Raw genomic sequence first — 27797 nt, forward strand, 5'->3', positions numbered from 1 at the left:
CCTCAGGCCTCTCCAAATGCCAGAGCCTCTCAGTCCTTGGCTGTGTTACACCAGGTTTTCAGACATGTAAGGGCAGTTAACAATAATCCCTTGAGAGAGAAGAGAGCACACAATTTTGGTTTCAGCTGCTTGCTCAAGATTTTCATGGTTCAAGCCAGTGAAGGGCAGGGGCAGAAATACTTCAAATAGCAGATCCCAGTGCTGTGCTGAGCACAAGGATTTGTGCTGGGGCAGGGGGAGGCTGGGCTGAACAAACATGAGCTAACACGGAGCTTCCCTGTACTACCCACTCACCTTTAATATCCCTGTGGACAATCATATTGCTGTGTAGGTAGAAGACTCCCTGCAGGATCTGCCTGGTGTACTTCCGTGTGACATTCTCGGTCAGAGCACCATAAGCTTTTAGCTGGTCCTTTATTGAGCCCTGTTGCACAGAAACAACACACACCAACCCTAAGGACCAGAGGAACCATCATGTCACAGGAACTTCTTAAACCTTCCTGACCACTCTATTTTCCAGCTCAGAAAACCCCAAACCCTTCTTTGTAGAAACAGCAAAAATCCACTAAGTGCTGAACAGAGTGAAGACTTGTCCTCGTGTCCCAGGTCCCTGGGGAGATGAAGGAATGGTTTGGTGTCTGTCAGAGCTTCCTCCTGCCAACACCACAGACCTTTTTCCCCCTCTAGTGGCTGGAGGGGTGTCACCGACAGCTCGTGGAGAAGGACCAAACTGATGAGGAATTCCAACTCAAATGAGAATATCAACTCGATTAATTAGATTCATAGAATCTTTACGGTTGGAAAAAACCTCTGAGACCATCCATTCCAATCATTAACCCAGCACTGCCAGGTCCACCACTAAACCGTGTGGTTTTGAGCGTTTCCAGTGATGGTGATTCCACCACTTCCCTGAGCAGCCTGTTCTGATGCTTGACAACCCTTTCAGTGAAGAAATTGTTCCAGTCTAAATCTCTGCTGGTGCAACTTGAGGCCATGTCCTCTTTTCCTATCACTTGTTACCTGGGAGAAAAGACCAACTCCCACCTGTCTACAATCTGCTTTCAGGGAGTTGTAGGGAGCCAGTTCTTCAGGGCCAAGATAATGAGTCAGTCTTTGAAAGCCTCCTCCCAGAACTTTGCACAGCAAGGAGCACCTCCAGCCACGAGGGACAGCCAGCCCCACGAGGGCCTGCTCCAACAAGACCACCCATTTGCAAGTCCTTGAATTTCTGACCCAGGCATACAGGCTCAAACTGGTTTGACTGTATTGATCAAAGAGGAAATGAAGCAGGGGTGAAGACATTTATCATTCTCCTGGTTTCAGCTGTATTTTCAGGCTACTTGGAAATTGATGTGTCTCACTGTGCCAGAGCTGGGTTTTAGCAGGGGTGAACCAGAGGCAGATTTGGGGTTCACACTCAGCTCTTACCTCCAGTATTCAAAGTTAGCTGGGAAGTGGGAGGGGAAACTCATCCTGTTTCTGCCTATCCTGCAGCTCCAGGGTTGACACAAGATTGCCAGTCCTGTTCTGGGAATAGTGGCTGCTCTGCTCCAAGCCAGCCCATCAAACTCTATTAGCTTTTCCACATCCACCCATCTCTGCTGCAGCTCTGCCCAGCTACTGTTTTGGCTTCTTTTGAGGCTGGTGGTGATCCTGTGGATGAGCCTCTCCTTTTCCTTTCTCAGCACTGCTGAAGCAACCTGAGATGCTCTAAATGAGCCCCTTGTACAATTTGTATGCAGGGTATGCTCCCTCACCACAACCAAAATAGATTTCTTATCCTGCCCCCACTGACCATGATGAGAGGACATCAAACAAAGAAGGGGAAACAGGTTCCTTGAGGCCTGTGGTCAAATGGACCATTCTGTTTTCCAAGCACAGATTAAAAAAATAATCTATGGGGAGGACAGAAACTACAGAGTCAGCTATTAAATGGGTGCCATCATAAGAATGGCAGGCTAAGGGTGCACCCAAACTTGGCCCTGTGAAGATTTTACCAAGCTGACTGTCCTAAACTGGAAGTCTGGCCAGACCCAGCTTTGCAGAGGTGCTGTCCTGCAAAGTTTGGGAACTCCCTCACTTCCACTGGCCTTGGAAACCAGAGCCCTGAGCTGCTTTTGTAAAATGAGCTGTTGTTGCAGCAGCAAAGTCAATCTGTATTTGGTCAGAGCTCGGCTTTATCATTTAAAAAAACAAACACTGAATTTCCAGCCCTGCTGGACACTGCCCCAGCATCAAATGCTGGTTTCCTGGCTGCTAACAAACATTGGCATGCCGTGGAATAAGCAGCAAGGCGATTGCTGCAATTCCTGGGATTTACTCCTCTGGGTCCATGCCTTGTGGAAGGGCCTGAAGGTGAGATGCCCACAGGGATAGAGGGAGGACAGGGCTTGGAAGGGACTCAGAGGCGTGGAAGTCCACCTGATCACTCATGTGCAGGATATGTTCGGAGAGCCTCTGGCATGTTTACTAACAACCAAAATTATTTGCAACCAGATGACTTAATTGTCCCTTCTGACCTTACAAATCTCTGTATAAACAAGGGTTTATTCTCCAACACTCTGGGGAAAAAATCCAGCTGGACAGGAGGGACTTGGGAGAACAGATCCTCCAGCAATGTAAATACCATTATGCTGTTTTACACCATCAGTCTAATGGCTGATGTAATTCACAAGCTCCAAAACACAAAGAGATGCTCAACTCATCCGTGTACATTCCCCAGCCCCTGCTTAAACTCCCTCAAAACATTCTGATCTTTTTCCCCATGGCTATTTCATCCTGTATCAGCAAAGCCACAAACTGAAGCCACTCCTGCACAAGAGGATAACACTGCCCACGAAAAGCTCTGTCCTCAACAGAGAGCTCTAAGTGAGTAACACTGCTTTTAATACACGTGCTGAAAGGCACAAATAATTGGTGACAGCTGTGGGTGGACAGTTGTACTATTAGCTTTTCCTGCAGGGATTTGCAGTAAATACTTAAGGATGGGCTCAGGCCACAGTGTTTGGAGCAGGATCTGGATCACGTCCCACATTCACCAAGCTCAGATTCCAGACTATGAACACACCCTGCTTCGGGATTCAAACCTAAAACCTGCCTGCAAGGCTTTTCATTTCACCCAGTGCATGTTGAGGGGCTTCACCATGACATCTGACTCACATCCTACGCTTTCCCAAGCCTTAGGGATGCATCCACTGCTTTGGTTTAGTTCATCAGCTGTACAGCAGCTCAGCTGGATTCAAATTTCACCAAAGCCCAGGACACTCTAAATCTGTTTTCTGCCACTCAGGAAAGTCTCTAGCAGGAACCACACTTACCCCTGGCATGTATTCCACAAAGATAGACAGTTTCTTCTCCTCAGGATCCCGCAGGCACCCGTAGTACTGCACAATCCTGTCGTGACGGAGAGTCTTCAACAGCTGAATCTCACATTCTAAAGCATTCACCTCCTGTAACAACACAGACAGGCTTCCTGATGAATGGGAATGCTGTCTTTGGGAATATGATATAAACACTGCTCCATGCTGAGCATGGTTTTTGTAGCAGCTGTGAAGCTGCCCACAAATACATTGGCCACACGAGGCTCAGGAATGAGGACCACTGCCCTAAGAGAAAGGCAAGGGGAAAGACAGGGCTTGTCTTTGGGACAAGTTCACTTATTATCACTTGTGTTTAAGGAGTTTTTCTGGAGTTTTTTTTATTTATGGCTTTCCTTTTCTGGAAAGGTGACAATGAAGTCACTGCCCACAGTGGGGAGAAGGTGAAGGGAGCAAGAAGGACAAAATTAAGGAAGATCAGACAGACCTGCAAGAGATGATACCTGAGACAGAGCAGGCCAATGTGACCAAGGAACTGGGAGGCAGAGAAGTCACCACAGAGCTCTGAGTAGTGCCACAAGCCATTCAGAACTACTCCAGAGAGGGAAAACAACACCCTGTCTCCACACACTGCCTTCCAGGGACATGGACACCTCCACCCTCAGCCCCCAGCCCACAGTTCCCCAAGGAGCCTCAGAACAGCCCTGCCCTTGTACTCACTTTACTTGTCTCCTGGCTGTCAGGGTCGAAAGGCACCTGCTTCACCGACAGCTCCCGCCCAGTGTCAGCATCATAGCAGAGATAAACTTCCCCAAAAGCTCCTCTTCCCAGCAGCTTCCCCAGCCTCCAGTTCACAGGTGCCTGCAGAGCTACAGGAGAGAGCAGAGGGTTGAGAGAAGAGCACAGCAGGGAGACTTCAGCATCGGGGTCCAGCTGACCCTACAGAGTGCAGGGCAGTCAGCAAGCCACTCTCTCCCAGGGGCAGCAGGACAAACCAGTTTTAACTGCACTGGTGCTATTGGTGTGGGGGGAATGTCTACCAGTCTGCATTAGCATAAAGCAGAAACAAATACCAGAAAAGTCCTATTTCATTAAGAGTCTTTCCTCTAAAAACTGTTTTCTTAGCCAATGTTGGAATTTCCCTTCTGCTGTGGGAGTGTTTAGCAGGATACAGGATGGCTGAGCAGCAGCCCAGGCAGGGACCAGTAAGGAGGTTTATCTCACTGGTCATTCCTAGGAAGTTATCCATCACTAAACAGGCCCAAAATGCACCAGCTTCGACATCATGGGCAGCTGTGCAATAGCAGAGCAGCTTGCAACACCATCTTTGGGTGCTGGGGTGACAGCAATGTCAGCCAAGAACAGAAACTCCGGATGCATTTGCTCCCATGTCCCAAGTCTTCTGGGAAGCTTCTGCTGTGTGACCACACTGACAGTCCAACACACAAGCAATCATCTGCAACCCAGCAAGTGCTGCACACCAGCTGACCCCACACAGCTCTCAGCCCAAGGCCAAGGTAAGACACAGGGTATTGTACTACACCTTTCTCATGAAACAGAAGCTGGTGCAATGTGCCTCATGTTGGGGGGCAAAGCTCACCCACGGCTGGCTCAGCTGATGCCCAGTAACTCAGCAGGTCACAGTAACTCAATTTTGTGCTAAACCCCAGCTCTACTGAGAGCTCAGACACTCGGGGCTGTGGTTCACTCACAGTTCCTGGTTTTTGTAGGGGAGGTGCTGAAGACCTGCAGACCCTTTTCACAATTGTTCCAACACTTGGGCCTGTACTCGTCGTACTGCAAGGTGCTGAGCTTGCTGTCCCCAGTGAAGCTCTTGGTTCTGCTGGAAGGGACAAGCTGAAACAGGTTCTCCTGTGGGAAGTAACTCCTGGGGAAAGTCCTCCGGCCTGTAGGGGAAAAAGGGGGAAAGTTACAGCCATAACACATGGACCAGCTTGGATCCACCTGTCACCACCTTCTCACGTCACTGCCCAGATCCTCACCTCTTCAAATTAAACAAAGCAAGTATAATGAAACTGAAGCAGAACCCTGTGAAGATTTTAAATTCAATTTAAGAGTTGATAACAGCAGGCATTGCATCTAATGTAGATGTTTCCAGAGGGGTTTGCAACAGTTTAATTACATCAGGGGGCTTGTTGGTTGTTAATCACAATTAAACAGTGAACAGGCAGGGATTTACATTGCAAATTATCCCTGCCATCCCCTAAGTCCACATGCAAATGACCACACAGCAGGGCCAGACCTGCTTTCTCAGGGGTGTCAGTGAGAGATGAAGCTCATTCTGGAAAGCTCAGTATGCTCTCTGCATGTCCTCAGTACATTTTCCCCAAGGGAATTTTTGCCTCCCACCATTTTCAGTTTCATACAGTGGAAGAATGAGCAGGAAAACAGTGATGGAGTGGGCCCCAAAGCTCAGAGCTCACCAGCTTAAAACAGAGAAGCAAACAGATACTGCTACCCTGAAATTGCTTGGGGATTTCCTACAGCTCTGTGAGAAACCTGCTGTAAAGGTCACAAAAAGCATCCTCAAAAGAAAGCAATTTAGGGGAATAGAAAGGTTGATACTGCCAGGGATGAGAAATGCCAATCATCCCCACAGCTAAATTAAAAGAGGAGGTGTAAGCAGAGGATAGGCTGTAGATGCTCAGCACTTCCCAAGAGCACAGCTGCAAAGTCTCATAGAGAATGCCCTTCAGAATACACAAGGGAATCCCAGATTACTTGGTGGTCCTCCCTTTATCAGAAACCTCTCCTTCCCAAGTCTTTCCAGTCCCAGGCATGGTCACAAGCCATCAAGGACTGATCACCGTTTCCTTACCGTCACTGTAGTCCTTGCGACTTTGGGAGAGATGGTACTGCCTTGGGAATGTCCCACCTTTCCCAAACCTCTCACAGAATGGGATGTCAAAATCTGGCAGGAGGAAAGAAGACACAGGTATTTCTGAGATCAGCTCAGTACCAAATGCCCAGAGTGTTTCTTATGGGAAACACTGAGTTAGAGGCAAGAAGGAGGTGACAAGGTGTTCATTTACACAACCCTGTATTCCCCAAGGCTCCCTCTGAAATCTGCCCACAGTCACAAACTCCTCAGTGGAAAATCAAGGTTAAACACACTGCCCTTGGTGCCCCCAAAAGCAGAGGAACTGCTGATTTTATGGACCCTGGCCCACAGTGTTGAAGTGCAAGGCAGGGGATTAACACAGACCATGCCTGGTTTCCAAGGCAGAGCACTAAAACATCTTATTTGCACATGGAAAACGCAAAAATCAGCATGAAAACAAAACTGCCAGGCAGGGTCAGGCCTAGATACATCTACTCCAAAACCTTTGCCCTGATACCAGCTATTTCCAGGGCAATGCAAAACCCAGCACTTGACTAACACCAGATGGTATCTCCCCCCTCTTTCTTCTCAGATGTGACTCCTCCCCTCTGAAAGCCAATTTAGACCCCCAGAGCTCCAAACTTCTATATTTATTTGCTTAAATGCTAGAAAGATAGAATATACAGGAGGGATTAAAGATCATCAGAGTTCAGACACTGGATGATGAGGGAGATGGATGGACACGCAAGATAAGGACATTTTTTTTAATAAAAACCACAGCACAGGAAGCCATTGCTGGTTGTACCAAATAACTTGAGATTAAAATATCTGTCATTCCACCCCCTTCTTTCACCTGCTGTTTTTCCTCCATCCAATTCGAACGACACAGCCCCTTCTGACTGTTTGTTTGCCTTAGCCCGGGGCCAGCAGCCGCTCCTCAGAGGCCGCTCCTGGCCTCTGCTGCACTTCGGTGTGATTGCCAAAAAGAGCTCATAATGGCTGAAATATGGCCAGCAAGAGGAGCAACAAGGACAGGGCAAGAGGTTCTCAGTGAGCCACGTGTGAGCGACAGTGCCCAGAGGTGTCTCAGAGCAAAGTGCCACGGGGGGAGCACTAAAACCTTCAGCAACGAGGGCTGACTGCAGCTTCATCTCTGCAGCTCAATCTAGAAACGCTGCCTCAGGCCAGCAATGAGTTATCCTGCCACAGGCTGGCTGCCATTTGCTCATTTTTAATAGTGCAAGTCATTACAATATTACAGAGTTTCCATTATTTAACCAGCTGGATGTTTATAAGTGATTAAGCAGTAACCTATGATCTGTGCAAGCACCAATACCACTTCTCTCACAGCATTTGCACTATTGCAGATTCATACAAGTGGAAGAGGTGTAACTCCCTAGAGAGCTGGGGTTTGCTATGTAGGGAGTCAAGATCCTGAAGGGGCAACTCCCAGATAGTAAGAGAGACAAAATCTGATCCTACAAGGCTGTTCCCAGCTTCTCAGCACCTTGCAGTTGTCAGCAAACACAAGAGCATGGCCCCCCTCAGCAACATCTACCAACACAGATCTCTCAACAGCTTTTTACTTGCTTGCATCCATCCACCTCAGGGCCCCAGCTGCCCAGTTTGGACTGCTGCTGCTGTCAATTGATTCCCAAATCAGGCCTAAAGGTTCCTCAGTGCTACCACTATTGCTGCAGCACCAAGAAGGGTTAATGAAGACAAGAGCAGCCCTGCTTGTGTTCGATGCGCTGGGCTTTTTGATTTTAGAGAACATTCCTGTTTGATCATTGCAGGGTCAATTCTGAAGTATCACCTAAGCCATGGAGCTGGTTTGCTTGATTGCTTTTAATTACTTTTCATGCAGTGCCATCTCTCTAATAGTCTTTATCCAGCCTCTTTACTACATAGCAAATGGAAACCACCAAGAGTGCTTACCCATGCAATCAAGACTGTCTTTGGGATGGCTCTTCCTTCCAGGAACAGGGGTTTGGGGAAAGGGAGGGCTGTAAAGGGATGAAAAAAAAAAAAAAAAAGGATTCATTTATGATATCAGAAAGGCTATGGAATTAATAGACATGGGAAAGGAGAGGAGAAACCACTGATCACTGAGCCCCCATCCTCATCCTGCACAAGAATGAAGATTGTTTTTTTGGCTGGATCACAGCTTGTTCCTGTGGCAAACAAAGGGGATGCTGCAAAACCTGCAGTCACCAGGCTGAAACGAAACAGCCAAAGATCATCACCCCTGTGCACAAGGCAGCACAGAAGGAGGGGTGCAGGTTCCTTTTCCCTCAACTTCAGGGGTTCAATCACACACCTCTGCTTTCCATGAACATCGTTCAGCTGCTGCAGATGCACCAGAGTCCTTCAGTCATGCTCAGTTCATGCAGGATTCCCTTTTCTCCAACATCACCTCCCACCTTCCTCACACAGAGACTGCACCACCTCTGGGAACATGCAGCCTCCCAGGAGACCAGGAGGGAGAGTGTGGGACTGTTGCCTCAAGGCTCAAGGTCTTTAAACTACAGTGAGAGGATGAAAAAACACTGCAAGGAGATTTCAGCAATCCCAATTTCACCCCAGACTCTTAAAGAGTGATCTGGCATGTTGGTTATCCACTCTCTCTTTTAACAATATGGGCACAGAGCAGAAATCTGCGTTGTAAAGTGCTCTGAAACCTACTCACATCAAAGCTGATCACTGCTGTGGCAAAGAGGAGTTGTGGTGCTGTTCCTAACCCTCAGCCTGGTCACTTGCTCTGTCCTCTCGGGCTGATGCCATCCCAAGCAACTGGCTGCAAAGCCTCCGCCACCTCTTTGCAGGAATAGCCCTACTTACGCCTCTTCCTTGGAATAGTACAGCCCTCCTTGTGCCTTTTCCAGCTCCTAGACCTATGACTGAACACATCTGCCTGCTTTGCACATGAAATCAGGCCATGTCACCTTCTCACAGAGAGCTAAAGGTGTAAAACTCTTCTCTCAGTTCACAGCAGAGTAACAACCAGCCTGTTGTTACTCTGTTCTTCCTGGCAAAATCTATGTAAAAGCAAAGCTGGAGCAGAGAGGTTGGGAACACAAGGAATCCAACTTCGATATGGCCATAACAATGAGCAAATACATCACAGGAAATTATTAAAAGCCACAAAAAGGAAATGGACCTCGATGCTGAGACAGATCCAAAGAGCACAGAGCTGCAAACCCGAAGCATGCTACACAATCAACCCAACGCAGGCCCGCTGGAACGCAGCCTTGGTGCTGTATGGCAACAGCAACAGCGGAAAAAAATAGAAAATCTTTGATGCAGATGGAAAAAAAAATAGACTGCTTCCCAAAAGGACACTGTGTCTTATCCACAGCTCACCCTGCACAGCAGCAAACATACAGTTTCTGTGCACGTGTGAGCTGGGACCGAGCTCAATGGCACCAGCCACTGAATCGCAGCCTGGGTTAGTACAGCGTGTTCCACTTGCTTCCTGCTGAGTAGCTAAACTTAGTTACTGCTCATCTGGTGTCCTCAGCATCTTGACTGACACATCTGTGGCTGCTGGCACTGCACAGGGCCTGCTGAGTTTGCCAGTGATAGGTGGAGAGCAGACAGCATGCCCGGGGAGGAGGAGGCATGGAGAGGCTGATGGAATATTGACCTGGTGACTGCAGAGAGCCAGAGGGGGAAGAGGTGCTGTGAGGGTGATGAGGCCCTGGCAGAGGTTGCCCAGAGAAGTTGTGGATGCCCATCCCTGGAAGTGTCCAAGGCCAGATTGGATGGGGCTCGGAGCAACCTCATCTAGTGGAAGGTGTCCCTGCCCATGACAGGGGAGTTGGAACTGGATGATCTTTAAGGTCCCTTCCAACCCAAACCATTGTGTGATTCTATGAGAATTTTCATCTCAAAAGACAAAAAAGAAGACCTGGTCACACAAAGCCAGGCTGTCTTTGTCCAGCTCAGATTGCTGCAATTCAAATCATACCATTGCACAGACATCTGTTGCTAGGATCTGGTTTTCAGCGATAAAGATAAATTTGTTTTGCTCAGGTGCATCCTCATCCCAACAGAAACCTCAGGGGATGCCACTGATCCGGCTGTTCTCCCACTACGGAGCAGAGGCTGCAGTTCAGTTTGTGAACACGGTGACACACACAACTCACCTGTCCACAGACCTGTCCAGTGACTGGCAGCTCCCAGACAGCGAGTCATCAGGGCTGATGAAAGCTTCAAGCATCTGACAGAGAAAGAAAAGGGGAAACAATAAAACCATGCAATGTAGCTCTTCAAGCTCCAGAACTAGCAGACCTCTGCAGGGTCATCCACTTACTATGCCCCCCTGCATTATTGTTCTTTCCAACTGCTATTTGCTGGTAGGAAAACTGAAGCAAAGATAATTAGCACCCTGATGTTCAAAGCGTGCGGAGAAGTCAATGAGATTCAAAGTGCTCAAAGTATTTGTGAGAAATAATAATACTACTACAAAAGGAAAATATGTATCAGGACACAAATGATGTGCCCAAGGCCAAGTGGATATTGTGTACCACAGCCAGGATTGCAGCCCTGGACTCCTGACTTCCCGAGCTGCCCTGGCACACAAGCCCAGCCTTCCTCTCTGCTGATAAGTGCAGCATCATCAGGGTTTTTGGCTGGAGGAACTGGCTTGGCTCTCACCAGCCCAGTGAGTCAAAAGCTGCATTTGTGTTGCTTCCTGGATGAGACATTGTACTGGCCAGGGTTATTTATAGCTGGTTAGTAACAATAGAGGGTTTGTATGGAGTGGTAAACCCTGGGGCTGTGTGGACTTCCACATGGAGCAGAGCCTGCTCCAGGCCACGCTGTGCTGCCACGGTGCCATGCTCCCTCCTGGCTATGGACACTCACCAACCCCTGCTCCACAGCTCATTCCTGGGAAAGCTCAGCGACGAGGGTTAAACACCACGTGGAGCCACACTCTGCTGGTTCACACATCGCTCCTCCTTCCCCAACAGCCTCCCTTTCCACAGGCTGTTCCTGTCAGCCCTCCCTCAGATGGTTCTCATAACAGCTCCTGCTGTTTTGGCCACGCAGTCCCAACTGCAAAGTGCAATTTTTCTCTGCTTCCTAGTTTTTACCCCAAAACCTCCTCATTCAAAGTGCACTAGGCCAAAGAGCAGCAAGAACTCTGGTAGAATCCACTCCCCACTTCTGCCAGCCATGCCAGGTCTCTTCCAGCAGTAAATGCTGAAACAGACTCATTTCTCAAAAGCATAAAATTGGGAATTAGAGCATGCTCCATACTCAGCCTCTGCTCATCTGCCAGGCTGGTCTCAAGACCACAGTTACATCACAGGCTTGCACAGGGGCATTCCCCAAAAGGCAGCCAGCTCCAGCTTCTGAGTGGTTTTCCATGAGGCACACATGGAAGCAGCAGTACAAGGACATTCTAAAGGCAAAGCCCATGTAGGGGAAAGCAGAGCTGCTCAATGACGAAAACCAAAAAACCCCAAACCATTCCCCAAACCCCTTTTCCCTGCATTACATTCACCAGCAAAGGGCTGCAGGCCACCCACAGCGTGATGTTGGGGAAAAGCAAGGAGAGCATCTGGGAACCTTCATCAGGAGCAGGCTCGGGGCTCTGAATTAATGGAGCTCCATAAACAGCCGGTGGAGCTGGGCTGATTTACACCCAAGGGGGTCACAGGGACCCTCCCCCTGTATGCATACACACACTTTGTCTTAATCCTCCCCAACATGTTTGGGAGGCATTTGAAAACAACAGAGAGCCAACTTTTGGCTGCAAGGAGCACATGATACATCTGCACTTTGACGCTGCCAAGACTCACCCGGAGTGACTTCTTATTTTATTAACGGCTGTATAATAAACTGTTGAAAACAACTTTGCCATGGAAACACTGGCACAGCCTGCATGCAAATGTGGAGCTAGTGGGTGCTTTTTGAGTGTAGGAAACGCACATCACCCCAGGGACATCCTTGGGGGCCAAGCACAGCAGCCTGATGGATTAAGCTTAGTCCCTTCCAGATGTCCCTCCATGTCCTTCCTGTAAACTCTGGATCTTGGTCCTATATTTCCAGGAGCTTTGCAAGAATGACATGTGCCCAGACAGCCCAGCTGACTTCACAGGATCTACCACTGAGCTCTTCAGAGCTATAGATTGAGCAGAAATGCAAATGAAAAGGGAGGTATAAGCTGCTCCCACTCTGGTCCCTCGACACTGCAGAGTTTCCCTCCTCGTGGGTACCAAATTGACTGAAGGATGAGGTACTGCTCAGCACTGAGGAACTTGCTGCTCTTTTATTACTGAGGGACTGGGATATACAATCTCCTCATTAAGAGAGTTAAAAAATATATAAAATGGGGGAAAGACAGACACAAAACCACAGAGGCTGTGGGCAGAGCCAAGAACTGTAACTGGAGCTCAGGCAGAAACACCACATGGGAAGCAGCCAGAGCTGCTGATATCCCCGGGCTGTTGCAATCGCAGGCAATCAGTTTCTTGGCACATTCCCTCGTGGTCCCGGGATCTGGGAATGCTGTGGCCACGAGGGCCTGGCAGCTGGTGCACACATGTGCCCCAGATCTGTGTTGTTCCAGAGCTACCTGAGGTGCCGGGCACATTTGCCATCCCCACTGGAGCTGGCTCTCAGGGTTCCTGGAAATCAGGCCCAACTTTCCCAGGCATGTCAAGCCCGGGGGCACCCATTCCTGGAAAAAGCTGGCCCGAGCCCCAAGCACAGGCACTGCTGGGGATTTAATGGTGGGAAGGGCTCTCACAGCACAGCCTCCTCACACCCAGCGCTGTCCCAGTTTCACCCACACCCCAGCCCCACTCACGTTCTGGTCCATGGTCTCGGGGATGAACTCGCCCTCGCTGTTGATGCTGGTGTAGGATCCCTGGCGGGCGATCTGCTGCTGCTCCTCAGGAACGCTCCCCGGCGGCGGAGAGCTCCGGCCGGTGTGCAGAGAGCCTAGGACAGGGACAGACACAGGTCAAGGACAGAACCTGCCAATCCGAATCCTTCCAGAAATGCTGTTCCAGTGATCCCAGAGATCTCCTGGAGATGCTGCTGGGTTGGAACTCGCGCGGATAGGAGTGGAGCTAGAGGTGTGATGCTGTTTATGGGCATCCTCCAAAGCTTTGGCAACAGGGAAAGTTTGTTACTGTAGCAGACTTGATCTTCAACACACCCTGGATCCTAAGAGTTATCACTGTATCCAGGTGCCATGCCAGAAAGGAAAGAGCTCTGGAGTTCTGCTGTGGTACAATCAGTCCATCTCAAAGCAAACCACAAACTCCAAACCCACCTCCCCGTTGACCTCTGGGCATTCCCTCCCTGGAGCAGGTCACTGCCTTGTTCAGCCACCTGGGAAACAGCCTGGCTGTGCTCAGTGCAACATCACTGAAACACTTGTTATATGGAAAATGATTTGCACTCAAATACCCTCTTCTCTCCCTTTTCCCTATTTGAAAGTAAAGAGGAAGGAAAATCAGCCCTCAAATCCAAAAAACCCAGGGCAGTAGTGACCTATGGGATCAGTTTGTCCCATCTTCGGCCAAGGGAATTGTCTCCCCATCTATAACCCCAGTGCCTCTACCCTGTGCATCCTGTCCAGACAGCAAAGCTTCCTCTGGCTCCCTCCCAGGGCTCCTTTAGCAGAAGGTGATTTCCATTTTGCACCTGGGAGAGAACTCCACAGCTTCTTTATGAAGATTTACTCCTTTACTCCCCAAATCCATTCTATCCTTGTGCCTTTTCCAGCTTTAGGGATTGCTGCCTTTGCCTGGCCCAGTTGCAGAGTCTTGGCTCTGCCTGACTCCCTGTAGTCCCTCCCCTCCATCCCTGTGCTGTCATCACTCCATGGCAAGGAATTGCTGACGGAGATCCGTGCAGCTCTGTGCTGGAGCTTCAGCTGGTCGGCATCGTGCAACGTGAGCTTTCACACAGCACAACAACTTGTTTTCATGCAGACTTCTGAAAAGCACACATCCTTCAGGAGATAGAAAGCACATGGGGATGTGTTTCCTCCCATTTTGTGGCACTCTTACCAGTTCTTACTAACAACATGCCCAGGCTAAGCACAAGAGAAAGGTACTGGAAGGAGGCCTATCCCATCATGGAACGTCAACAGTGATTTATCAACACAACACTTCTGCCTCTTCTGCTGCTGCTCTGCATCACAGTCACTGTGCCAGAGGGATCTCTGGCATAAATCCATCTGCGTGATCAACACTATGAACCTGAATTCCCACCTTTCACTTAAGCAGATACACATCAGGAGCTGCTAATGTTAACAGTGTCACACCAGCATTAAAGATCATTAAATCAGGCTTTTTTGCTGGATTTATACCAAACACACAGATTTGTCTGTCCCATACTACATGTTCCTTCTGACTCCTTGCTCAGATTGTAAAAATAAAAGTCATATGGCTTTGAGTTACTTTTTTTTTTTCCCTTCTTCCTATTTTCTCCTTCACAGATTTCCTGCAGGATAAGGACACAGTGAAAAAACTCCAACTGAAGTAATGCCAAGATCAAGAGGAGAGAATCTCTTGAGTGCTGCAGCACTCATAATGAACTGGCTTTCCACCAGCCCTAAAACAAAACCAGTTGGGAAGTACAGCATCCTCTCTTTGAAGATAAATAAACAAGCTTTTAACTACTGAGCAGTTCGGGCACCCTGGATAAATCACTGCACCAGCAGCCCCTCGTTTGCTTAGCAGATGCCAATCTGGAATGCAGCACAAGGACATTCAGGTGGCTCTTGACCCAAAAAGCTGCTGGAGGATTCAGTGTGGTGTAAGTGCTCTATCTTAGCTCTGCTGAGCATTTCTGTTGCTGCTGCAATGAGGTGTAGGTCTGCTCATGCACTGTTGGGATCTCTTGCTCCAACAACCCATTTGTTATCCAGAAACCCTTTGACTATGATTTTACAAAGAGCTGTACATGCCCTGTTTGACTCTGAACCCAGGGAGTTAAACAAGATTTATCACAAGCACAAAGACTTTGCATGATCTCGCATTAAGCCTTTGCCTGTAACAACTACTCCCAGCCATAGATCAGCTGTGTTTGACCTTCCAGAGTCACATTTCCTGCCAAAAACTTTAAAAGGGGATAAGACACCAGCTATTTCCCAGCAGGTAAGGAAATTAAACAAAGCGCTTAGGCTTGTGCATGCCTGGGAACTGCTGGAGTGAAGCAGATCCCTTTTCAGCCAGGCTGTTTGGGTAGAAGTGCTGCCCAAAGTCATTCATGCAGCTTCACACCTCCAGGAGCACTGGTTGCTGCTGCTTTGCATCCATGCATGCTCTTCCAGCTGGGAGGAAGATGGCGAGGTGCTGGGAGCAGAGCTCTGGAGCTCAGGGTCAATTCCCTGCTCCAGCCCTAGCCTGCCCTGTTAACAAAACCTCCGGCAGTCCCAGGGCTGCTGGAGGAGGGGAGGAATGGAAAAGAGGGGTCAGAGGAAGAGGGCAACAGGGGTACTTCATGGCAGGCTTAATTCATAGGGGGGAAACACAAGGCACATGGGATATACTGGATAATGCTGATTAACCCACCCTGAGGCAGAGGAAGAAACAGACAGAAAAGCCCAGATGTGCCTGTTTGACACATCACAGATGCCCTTTGCACTGGACCGAATACTCAAGAAACAGCAGCAGCACCAGGCAGGGAGAGGAGGCCCCCAAGGGACTGTCCTGGAGTCTGTGGGATTACATGTCAGCTCCAGTGGGGATGGGGCAGGCTGTGAGGCACTTCTGGACAGGCAGAGCACTGGTCAGACCTGTTTAGGATTCCTGAACTCAGAGAAACTCTGCAAATTGGCACTGGTTGAGCACCTGACCTCGGTTACTCTCTGCAGCAAGGTGCTTTGGGAGGGATTCCTGCTCCATGTTACACACACGAATGCAAAGCCATATTTGTGAGACAAGAGCACAGCATGTCCTGAGGACAGAGAGCTGGGACAGCACGGAGACTCCCAGTCACTGCTGGCACCCACTGGAGCCTTTCATGTTCCCTTCTGATATTTTTATTTAAGAAGTGCCTTTCATGCAGTATGTGCAGAGCTCGTGGTGCTGCACGTACAGCCAGTTCCCCTGTGCCAGGCTTGGCTTCCCTCCGCCCCCACATTCCCTGGCTTCATCTTCCCCTGCTCTTCCCAAAACTTCGCCCATTACTGACCAGCACCATGCAGGGAAGAGAAGCCCCTGAACAGCCAGAGCTGGGGAGGGTTTGCTGGCAGCTGCCACCGCTCACAGCTGCAGCCACGGGGAGCCCAGCCCTGGGATGACGCTCCTGAACGAGGGACACGACGTCAGGATGTGCTGGCAGAAACACCAGGCTCAGGACAGGGCTGCACAGGAGGAAGAGAGAAACCTGCTGGAAAGTTCTCACTCCGGTCCTGTCAAGGGGAGCTCTGAGCAGATGGACCCAATCTCCCTCAATTTCTTCTTTTCCAGTGGGATGCCTACACATCTCCCTCCTCTCCATGCTGATCCCTCTGAGGATGGATTCCTAAGTGTTGATTTAAGGCAAATTTAGGGTACTTTTAAACTAAAAAGCAAGAGCCTATTTTCTAGCCCTGAAGCAGCTGGCATGATGCACACAGATAAATTCTCCTCCTCAAAACAGTGTGGGTCTCATCCATCCTAACTCCTGCAACACTCCTGGTCTGGAGAGGGCTGGCAGGCACATGAAGAGATGGCTCAGCAGCCTGGTTTTCCATGGAAAAAACCCAGCAAAATAAAGCTTCTGGCAAATGTTTCCACTGAAATGGTGATGCTGGAATGGGGCTCTTAAATAATTTGTGGATAACGTTCTGAAACATGTATTTCTTCAAAGTAAATAAAAACAATCCCCAGTTATCTGAAAATCCAGAACCCAAAAAGATTTTAATCCAAGTTTCCTTGCTCTTTTGCTGGCCACCAAAAACCTGGAAGGGGATTTCCACTGAAAAAGTTTATGGGGAAAAAAAAAAAAAAAAGAAAATATTGACTTTGCATAAGGTTTTTCAGGGACACAGAGTGAAGACATTTTCTGCCCAGAAGAAGCAAAAATAGCTAAATCTTCCCCAGAACATCTACCTCCCTTTCCAGTGTGCTTGTGCCAATAACATACAGTTTTATTATTTTCCGCTGCTGTTTACATGGCAGAGTCAGCAGAAAAACACAAGACATCTCAGAAACATGGAGAACATGACCCTGAACTGCCTTGTATTATAAAGACACTTTAAATCTCCTTTTAAATGTGGTTTCAAGAGAAAAGCTGAACTGAGTTAAAATCCTCTTTTGGTAGCAACCACTTTGGTGACAGCAGAAGGAAAACACTGAAATGCCTTGTGACTGCAAATGAAGAACAGTTTCTCCTACAGAATTCCCAGCCTCTTAGGATGCCTTTTGACTGTGCACCAAGTTCAGTGAAATCCCTGCTTTGGGAAACCAGAACAGCATCATGTCTGTCTGTCTATTCCCTGGGTTTTATGCTCCATTTGAAATGCTGCTCTCCCTTTCAGCTCACTGGAGTTTCTGCCCAGCTGCTGGATCGCCCACTTCTGACTCAGGAGGTCAAAAATGCATCTGCTGGATTGTGAGTGCCTCCTAAGGAGAGCTTCAGTAGCTTCGTGCAGACCCCAGATAACCCTAAGAGAGGAGTGACCTCCTGTTATCATGCAGAGGGCTTGTTGAAACCTCTTTGCAAGACTGATGGTTTACATGGAAAAAGAAACAGAGCTATGACTGATGCTTGGGCTGGTTACCTGTTACCATATAACAGTGCCAAGGACTCTGGTTTTGGTGCATTAGCTCCTGAAAATCCCAACATTAGCACACTCTGCATCCCACAGCTGGTGCTGCCCAGTGCTCTTCCTCCATTACCTTGACTAAAGCAGCACATTATGCCCATTCCTCCACTCTGCTCGTCAAGCATTCCCTCAAAATCCATTTGTACCTCAGGCTCTCACCCTTGCAGAGCAGATATCTCACCCCTTTGTCTGCCTTGTTTAAGCTCAGGGTGTTCTTAAGGCAGTGACACCTCACAGTCAGTGGTGCAGACCTGGTCAGGAACCAGCAGCTCCAAAACAGTAAGGACAGGCCAAAGCATGGCATAAAAGTTGGTAGGAAAGCCTTAACTTTGCAAGAACCCATCTTTCCACTAGCACAGCTACACATGGAATCAATTCTGCCCATCCTGCTCAGCTCACACGTCAGTGACAGCTCCCAGTGCCACAGCTCTTTGCTGGCCCACATTAACAGCCTAACACGTGCCAAGAAAAAGGGCAGCAGAGATGTTTTTCTCCAGCACAGTTTCTGCTGAGACTCTGTGCTTTACCACATATTTATGTGTGCCTTTCATTCAGGGTCATCTAGTGACCCTGCCAAACTCTCAGGAGCCATGGGAGGTAGGAGAAAAAAAAACCAACAGAAGACGACAACCCTGGTACATCCCAGCACCGGGCCCAAAGACAGCCCTTGCACACGTGCCACCCATCCCTGGCATCAGTGAGAGCTGGGCATGGCTGCACAAGGGGTGTGTTGGACCTACCCTAGAAGAACATTTTCTGTACATCTTGTCCGAGATACAGCAAACCACAGGATATTTTATCAAGGCAGCACAGGCTATGAAACAGAGAAGGGGCGAGTCCTTGGAGAAAAACACTCTTTTGTTGCACAGAGTTTGGAAGTATTTAGTGCCATATAAGTACAAAGGATCTTCAGAGGATGAAGTTTATCTCCACATGTATTTCTGAAGGAGGGCCCCACTTTATTCAAGGCTGTCAGTTCTACAGGTGGCAAGAACCTGCATGCAAATGACAGGGATCTCTAGAAATTACCCTATAACCTGCACCCACAGACATGGCAGAGAATATTCTCTGTGTGAAACAATCATTAATCCTGCCTGTAGGTTGGAATGTGAATAATTATACCCCTGCTATACAGTCCTACATATTGCTTTACAACTTCTGCACAAAGCACCCTACAAAATTCTACAAGGCTCTTCACACAAAAGCTCCTACACACAGCTGATCAACAGGATTTCAAAAAGCTCAGAGCATTTTAGAAAGCAAGAAAAGCATAAACGCAAGCCCAGAAAACCAAAGAGAAAACCACAAAAGGCTACAAACAAACTCTGGTCCCTGCAGGGCTGCAAGAGGAGATCAGGCATTTGCCAGCCTGGCTTCAGGGTTTCAGCACCTCTGAAGGAAAGGGATGCTTCCCTTCCCCTGGAATGTGACCACTGTAAAACACCGCACACACTCATTCCCCTGAGAAACCCCAAAAACAGCTACCACAGATGTCACTTCATTAACAAGCACAGGGACATGTATTTGGTCTCTATGTGGTGAAGCTGGTCCCAACCCAGGAGCTAAGGAGCCCAAGCCCACTTAACTACATTATTCTGCCACCTGGGAAAGGGGGACAGATACTGAGAGAACAACAGCATGTGGTTAAAGGAATAGCCAAAGGCTCCAAACAGCCTTGGCTTTCTATAGATTCTCATTCTTCACTTTGATAAAGCTCAGTGGCATCAAATTCTCTGGAAATTTTTGTCACTGCATTTCCCACCCCCAAATTACACCCCAGGTCCCCTGTTCTCTTCACTTTTGTGCTCAAAGGGACTCTGCTCAGCACAACCTTGCCCAGCCTGCAGAGTCTCTTCCTCAGGCTGAGGACAAGCAGCAACTGCACTGAATTACTGTGGGGGCCATCAGGGTGGCCATCCAGACTGTAACACACAGAGGGTTGTGACAAACAAAGAGGAAGGGGGTGGTGGCCATGTCGAAATAGCACAAAACACCCCACAGAGCATTGCATTTCACTGACCTGTCGAATACTTGCGCGTCCTCTCAGAGTCTTTGTACAGGGACCCCATGATATCACCCATGGATCTGGAGATCCTCATTTCATGCTGCTTGCTGTTGTTCGGCTGCAGGAGCTGGTAATCAGACAAAGGGAATGATCAGGCTTGGCCAGAGCCCTGTGGACACACGATGTGAAACCCTGTATTTGGCTCCCCGTGACCCTATTACCCAAGAACTATAAAAACAAAAAAAAAAAAGAAAGAAAGAAGACATGCACGTAATCTAGAGTGATCCAAAAACCATTCACAAACAATTCACATCTGTTAATAAAACACTCTAATAAGACTAAGCTCCCACTGATAATGGCAAATACAGATATTTGACATAGAAGACTGTTCCTGTACTGCATCATCTCCAGATAGATACAGAGACTGATCACTGGACTGAAAACACTGCCAATCCCAAAATCAGCACCTCTCCTCCATGCTCCCTAGGCTCCAGGGGCAGCCTAGGCACTGCAGAGGTTCCTCTGTAAGAGGGCAGAGGAACAGAGAGTGCAAGGTCAGGGAAGATAGCTAAGGGAAGAGCAAAAAAATGCATATCCAGCTGGTAGCTTGGTAGTGACCAGGTTTTACCAAGATACTAAGACCACCTAAGATCACGAGCTGTGATTTTGTGATAATTTAATGTACGACCTCGGAGCCGTGTGTTCTCACCCACAGGAGCATGGCCACGTGCTGCAGGAAGAGATGGGCCTGCTCTCAAAGGCAGGCAGGAATCTACCTGGCTCCTCTGCTCTCAGCAGCTGACTTGCAATACTGCTGTGTGCCTACAGATTGCCCCATTCCCACACAGGGTTTAGGAAACACCAACTGATGGCTCAGTTTCCCCCTGGCACTCTGGTCCCTGCACTTTCCAAGCCTCTCAAAAGGAGCGGAGAAGCTCCAGGGGCTGTGAGCACGAGCAGTAGCACACGGGTAAGCACTGAGTTTCAAGACTCCCAGTCTCTCCAGCACTTCTAGGAAATAAACAGAAGAAACAGAGTTGCAACATCTACAAATCCCTTGCTTTGCAGCCTGTGCTTGGGGCAGCACGACATGTGCTTTGGCAACACACTCTGTGCAAGTGAGGTCAAGCTAACAGGCTTAACTGCAAAACCACCGAGCTCAGGAAAAACTAATAAATAAATAAAGATGGAAAAAACCCAGACAGTTCTGCATGAGACTGAAGGATTCTCTGGTTTGCTCTTCCCAGCATTTAGCACTGCCAGTAGCACGTGGAGGGAACAGTCCCCATGCTGCCACCCAGCATGGCAAGGGCCAGGGCATCACCTTGAGTACAGACCAGAGGTGACAAAGGAATGGTGGAAGCACCTCTAGGAAGAAAGCACAAAGGGTTCTCTCAGGGTTTAACCTTGTTTGAGGGTCAGTCTGGTATTTAACCCTTCACAGGATGCAGGAGGAGCTGGAGGGAGCTGAGCTCAGCCTCTGGGCTACTATCACAGGAAGATTTCCAAGTAGCTGAGCCAGAGCAGGGCTGACCCCCCTCATAACCAGCTTGTCCGCTGCTCTGCACCGTCAGGAGAGTCTTTTCCACTCCCCAACACAATAACAAGGCATCTGATTCCGGACACAAAAGAGCAGAGAAGGTGAAGGGCTCACATTCGCTTTCTTTGGAGCGCTCACAAGGATCCGCAGGCTCTTCAGGGAAGGGCTCAGCTCCAACTGTTCCATTGCTTTGTCCAAATCTTCCTGGGATTTCAGTGGGATCAGGAGCTGGGAAGGATTAAACAAATACCAGAGAATGGCAATGTCACACTTTTGGGTAAATAGAAGGAGCCAGATTCTTACAGGGAGCAGCTTGGGAACTGGGGGACGAGGGAGGGACCCAAGCAGGTGATGGAAAACGGAGCCCCCGTGCTCTCCAGCTTGCCGAGCTCTAACATTTTCTTCCAAGACCTCATCTACCGAGGAACAGATGCAAAAAAATCACAACAAACAACATCTGCAAGGAGAAAGCTTAAAGGTCACACCAGCAATCCAGCTAGTGGGAAAAAGAGAGGGCTGGGATGAAACCTTGGGCTTGCTGCCTGCTACTCTGGGGCTGCTCTGATTCTGCAGGCAGGACCTGCTGCTACCCAGCCCCAAAACAACCCCACACATTCTTCTTGGGTTGATGGTCGTGCAGTGGTGCTCCAAGACACCAGTGAGTTACACCCAAGGATTTACTCTGGCAGATGCTTTGTGCCCTTCCCTACTGCTGCAGCCCGTGTTCCTGCACACTGACACAGCTCCCTAGTGCCTGGCCATCAGGTAAAACCAGGGAACATCCCACAAATAAGAGTCTTTTCCTTTTGATGTGAAAGGTGTGCATTGCTCTCCTTCCAAGAACCACTTCTTTCACTCCCAGCAAACAAATTCAGCTTCTGCTCTTTGTAAGAACAGAGAACTACACAGTGCTCTGTCTGTCAGGCAGCAAGAAGTCCTGATGTTTTCCTGGGAAATGGCAGACTATTGCCCTCATACTTTCACAGGGAATCTGACCCTCCCAACATTGCTGTGTGGTGTACCATGTCCTGCAGACAGCCTGCAAAGCCTCCAGTGCCCCACACAGCTGCACTTCAGAGGAGCTCCATGGCCTTCTGTTGCCCTGGGCTAAGATTAAAAGCACAACTTCTTGCCCCTCATTCTGGGATATTCTGCCTAATTGCACACCAAACAGGCCTCGGCCCCTGCAGGTTGCCTCGGGCACTGAATCCGGCCAACACAGCACATGTTATTCTCATGCCTGTGCCAAAGTACACGGTAATTCCACTGACCAAAGGCACCGAGCAGCCACAGCTCCCAGCAGGCTCTCACTGGTCTTACTGGGAGCCACAGTTTCCCAGAACTCCCGAAAAGTGGGTGATCAGGGCTCCTACCACCCGCCACAGCAAATCCACCTCAGAGCAGCTGCTACACACAATGACACTCACAAGCCAACTGGGACAACCTTTTGATCCCAGGGTGTTGCCAAGGGTTTGGCTGTTGGCCAGTAGGCAAATACACCTCAGACTGTGCTCCTGGCCTTATGGCAAGAGGGCCAGTGATATCCTGGGGTGCATTGGGAAGGGCATTCCCAGCAGGTCAGGGAGTGGATCCTGCCCCTCTGCTCAGACCTGTGAGGCACATCTGGAGTGCTGTGCCCAGTTCTGGACTTCTCAGGAGAGGAGGGACATGGAGCTCCTGGAGTGGGTCCAGCAGAGGCTACAAGAAAAATTAAGGGACTGGAGCATCTCTCTTACAAGGAGAAGCTGCAGAAGCTGGGGCTGTTCAGCCTTCAGAGGAGACATTGAGAGGGGAGATCACCAAGGTCTGTCCCTGTCCGCAGGGAGGGCTCAGAGCACAGACCAGGCCCTGCTTCGTAGGGCCCAGCAAGGGCACCAGAGGAATGGGCAGGAACTGATGCTCAGGAAATTCCACCTGAACATGAGGAAGAACTTCTTTGTGCAGTGACTGAGCACTAGACAGATTGTCCAGAGAGGGTGAGGAGCCTCCTCACCAGGATATTCCAGAGCTGTCTGGGCACAATCCTGTGCCATGTGTTTCTCTCTCTTCTTGACCCTACTTAAGAAGGGAGGCTGGACCGGATGACCCACTGTGGTGCCTTCCAACCTGACCCATTCTGCGATGTCCTCTCATCCTTCATTCATATTTGAATGAACAACCTGTGTTCCCTGCAGATACCAGACGAAGATGATATTATGTCTCCCAAACGCAGTGCTCAGCCTACTCCCTTAAGAGGTGGAGAGGTTCCATTGGGGAGCCCTCTTTAAGTTCACAAAGGCTCCACAGCAAGGTTCTGCCTCAAGCAGACAAGGCTCCTCCCCTACACTCACCCCGACAGAGCTGAGAATGGTGGAAAGCTGCTCTCCTTTGTTTCACCACCAAGCAGAACTTGACTCTGAACTCTAAGCACAGCCCCGCTGCCCACCCATCCTTTTACTGAGCTCCTCACAAGTGTTCAGAGCGATCCCCCAGCTGCTGCTCCAAACAGAATGTTCTCTAAGGTCACCCCATCTCTCTCCAAGATCACAACATGAACATGTTTGTGTGTCTCCTTCAGAGGAGCCAAAACCAGGGAGAAATTGCCCTCTTGTAAAAGGGACTGGAGCCAGTATTTAGCTTGGCTTTACCTATTACCCACATCTGGCAAGAAAATTCTGCTCCAGTTGGCTTCCAGACTGTGGCACATACGGGTATCAGGAACAGCCATCTGCTAGTCAATGCAGACTCATGCAGAACCATGGAAGTAATTGCCAGGATGGATTTCCAGCAACCGGGTTTATTTGATCTAAAGACTGAGTAGCTGCGATTAACAGCAAAGTTTACCTACACAGAAGTTGCACTAAATAGAGCTTATTTGATTTTTTTTTTCCTGCTTTTAAATAGTATCATCCCCTTAGTGGGGGACTTGATGTCTCTCCACTGCAGGTTGAGAAAGTGAGAGGAAAGGCTGAGGTTTCACCAACTGCAGCAGCGCTGCCAGACCTCACTCCGTAAGACACCGCAGAAAGCCAAAGAATTGTAGGAAACAGGGTTGGGGAAAAATCTGAGAGGTCAATTAGTTCATCTTCCTGCCCAATGCAGGACCAACTGGCATCAACAATTCTCGACAAATGTTTGTTAAATATGTTTTTATCTCCTCCTTCCCCACCCCCATAATGGTGCCTCTACCATTTCCCCAGGCTTTAACTCTCCCTAAGATCCAGATCAATGCTGAGGGCAGACTTGGAGGAGGAGACATCGGGAGGTCAGAGGAGAAGCGGTGGCACATCGAGGTTCAGGGAACTTCTGCCCAAGGTCACATCACAAGTTGGTGTCTGTGCTGCCCCTGGCCAGGCCAGGTTTTGCTGTCCCACTCCTCAGAAAGCCCAGCCTAGAACTAACACAGATGTGCCCCATGGGGGACACCCATGGCCAGGCCCTGCTCTTATCTACACCAGCCTCAGCCTGCTGATTCCGTGGTCCCACCAGGATGTGATTCATGCATGCCCCTGCTCCACCCAGCTGGCATGCTCATCTCACTGCTCCTGGCTTCAGGACTCCTCCTTCACCAGGACGGGGACTGCCACTCGGTGAGATTTTGCAGGGGCTTGCTGACCTCGGTGTAAATTTAGTCTACAAGGTGCCACAACAAGAGAGATGTCTGATGGCAGCAAAGAATTACCGCACAGCTCCCTTGGAGCATAAAGACAGGATGAAATATTTAACTGCAATGAGTCTGTGGTCACGTTCCCTCTGAGACTTGTAGCCATGACACCCCAAACCCTGACCCAGGAGTCAGATGCTGGAGTGTCACCACATGGACACGTAGGCTATGTCCCCAAAGATCCCTCTTGTCTGTTTATAGTGTTTCCACAACGACAACCCTGAATTACTACTTCTCAGACATCTTCCCAAAGCTGTGGGTTCTCATGAGATGGAAATTTTATGTATAAGAAAACAAAGCATTGGAAGTCATCCCCTACTCTAAGAAGTCAGGAGTACCCAAAGGCCTGCTCATGGCCCTGCTACGTGCTGTGCACATGCCCAGAAAGACAGTCTCTAACATGGCATAAAAGGCATTATTTAAGCTTCTGTTTGCTGTTGTTGGAAAGAAATCCTCCTCCAGTGGGAAGAAACCTGGAATGAAATGAGTCATTCCTGGAGAATTCAATGGCAGGCTTTTCCCAGGAGGGCTGTCAAAGATTAGAAACCTGACTGCATTCAAAGTCAAAACCCAGTGGACACTTTGGTATCATGAGGTACCTATCGTAAAAGAATAGGAACTTTCTCTGTGGAGCAGATCTCTATTGAAACAGAAGGGAGAAAATAATACATGGGGGAAAAAAAAGAAGAAAGCTCTCTTCAGGACCTCTCTCCCCATTCATACTTTGATTAAAGGCTGCAGGTCATCTGCAATTAATACTTGAACAAGCCAGCTGTCAGGACAGATCCAAAAGGATCTGTGTTTGAAAGCCCACCTCTTTGCCATTTGGCCCTCTCCTCCTTCCCAAAGCCAAACCCACCCTGAGAGTCCAGTGGCTCCAGATGCCTCACAAGAAAACACTGAGCACACCAAAACAGATGCCAAGGATTTCCCCCTTCTGCTAACAGCCCTCAGCAGGACCCTCCTTTCACACACAGTGCTGGGCTCAAAGAGAAAGTGGGAAAACCACAGAGGCCTATGTGATGAATGATGGAGGAGAAAGCTCTTCAAGCCTTAAAATGCAAGGATTGCAGAGGGAGGCTTTCTTGGCTGCTTTTATGTGGCCACAGGAGCTGCTGGAGGAACGCTCAGTGATGCACATTTCACTGCAGGCCTGGCCACAAGAATGTGCACATCGTGCTGAGGCTTGGGTGAGACAAAGTCAGTGCTGGATAAAAGAACACTGTGTGAGCAGCACTGTCCCTCCTGCTCTGCACTTCACACTCTCAGAGACTGCCCCCAAGGTGGGAAGACTTCACAGCCCTGACTGAGTGAGGGGGATCTTTTGTTCTGGGGAAAAGACAATGTTCCTGTGCAACAGGCCCTACTTGATATGATTTTGAAAAGGGAAAACCTGGCTTGGAGTCTGAGACTCCATCTGAGCTGTGTTCAGACAACAGCTCTGGTGCTCTCACTAGCTAGGAACCACAAAATAAGGTTATTTTTCTTCACATCCAAGTAAAAGGCAGAAGCAGGGCCTTCAGAACAAACCACTGCTCAATTCTGAAGTTGGCACCAGGCACCCTAAAGCTGCCCCTCAGCAGTAAGGAGAAGAGTACCTCATTGTTCACACAGACCAAGTCCATCGTCTGTCCAAAAGCATCCGTGACCTTCTGCACCACTTCCTTGAATTTGACTGGTCTTGGAAACTGGATAATCCTGTATACACAAACAAATACAACAACAGTCTCAGTTTAGTAGAAGCATACTGGAATTTGGGATTCGACTGACAGTGCAGAAGAAAGGACCTGTATTCCATCACAGAGCATAAAGCCCTTGCTTTTACACTCACAGAAATGCTGCTCCTCTGCTGTGCCCAGGAGGGGACTGGACTACCCAGCAAGAATATCTACCAAATATCCTAGTGCTCCTCTCTCTAGTGTGAGGTACAGGTGGAAAGAAAGGAAGTCCAGCAGCCCTTCTCTGGAGAAAACCCAGATTGGGCACCGGCCAGTGATTTATCATCTCTATTTTCAGCAAGGAGCTCTGAATAGGGAGGAGGGCTGGGAGTGGGGACGGTGCAGTTGGGCATCCTGTGACTCTCCTGTACCATCACATGCAGCACCTCTACAGGTATTTACAGCAGGTATATACAGTCTAACCCTACAATAACACTACTTTAATTTTCTTTGGCTTTAATATGCAGCTTGGACCGTCAGCCTGTGTCCTGCCCTGTCACAGTCACCAAGCACCAAGCAAAGGTGATTCCATGAAAATGTCAAGCAGGGAAGGGCGGACAAGCTTTAACTCCCAGCCCTATTTTTATGGGACCCATGCCCAAAATCTGGTTATCTTAAGTAAGTGTCATGGACTGCTAATCAAAGGACACATTGCTGTAGAGTTCCAGCTCCACTGGGGTTCAGCAGGGCTCAAGAATTAACAAGAGAAAAGGATCCAAGTGTGCACCCAATGTCCCTGGTAAAAGAGGCATTTAATGACTTCCAGCTTGGAACCATTTTGCCTGCGTGCAGATCCCAGGAGCTTCTTGTGGCAAATGGGATGACGAGGCAGGGCTCTTGGATATAAAAGTGCAGCTGATTTTAGGGGAATGAATCCTGCTGTGAAGTCATCTGCAGCTGGCTGAAGTCAGCAGGACAGTGTTGAGGGGGAAAGGTAATTTAACCCTGTG

The 27797-nt window shown here is 49.0% G+C and overlaps 1 protein-coding gene across 2 annotated transcripts in view; it reads right to left on the reverse strand.

Moving 5' to 3' along the window:
* LOC309583257 (mitogen-activated protein kinase kinase kinase 3-like) overlaps positions 1 to 27797 on the reverse strand; it is a 75773-nt gene that overhangs the window by 4185 nt on the left and 43791 nt on the right. For both annotated transcript variants that reach the window (XM_082298848.1, XM_082298847.1), the window contains exons 5-15: positions 26728 to 26827; positions 21601 to 21714; positions 19962 to 20073; positions 12980 to 13113; positions 10308 to 10381; positions 8098 to 8165; positions 6157 to 6249; positions 5030 to 5224; positions 4038 to 4186; positions 3318 to 3449; positions 295 to 424 (exon numbers count right to left, since the gene is read on the reverse strand). In XM_082298848.1, coding sequence (XP_082154974.1) covers positions 295 to 424; positions 3318 to 3449; positions 4038 to 4186; positions 5030 to 5224; positions 6157 to 6249; positions 8098 to 8165; positions 10308 to 10381; positions 12980 to 13113; positions 19962 to 20073; positions 21601 to 21714; positions 26728 to 26827 — 1301 coding nt within the window. The remainder of the gene's footprint in view (positions 1 to 294; positions 425 to 3317; positions 3450 to 4037; positions 4187 to 5029; positions 5225 to 6156; positions 6250 to 8097; positions 8166 to 10307; positions 10382 to 12979; positions 13114 to 19961; positions 20074 to 21600; positions 21715 to 26727; positions 26828 to 27797) is intronic.

This window comes from Coloeus monedula (genome assembly GCF_965178545.1).
Source record: "Coloeus monedula genome assembly, chromosome: 1".
NCBI classification, from domain to species: Eukaryota; Metazoa; Chordata; class Aves; order Passeriformes; family Corvidae; genus Coloeus; species Coloeus monedula.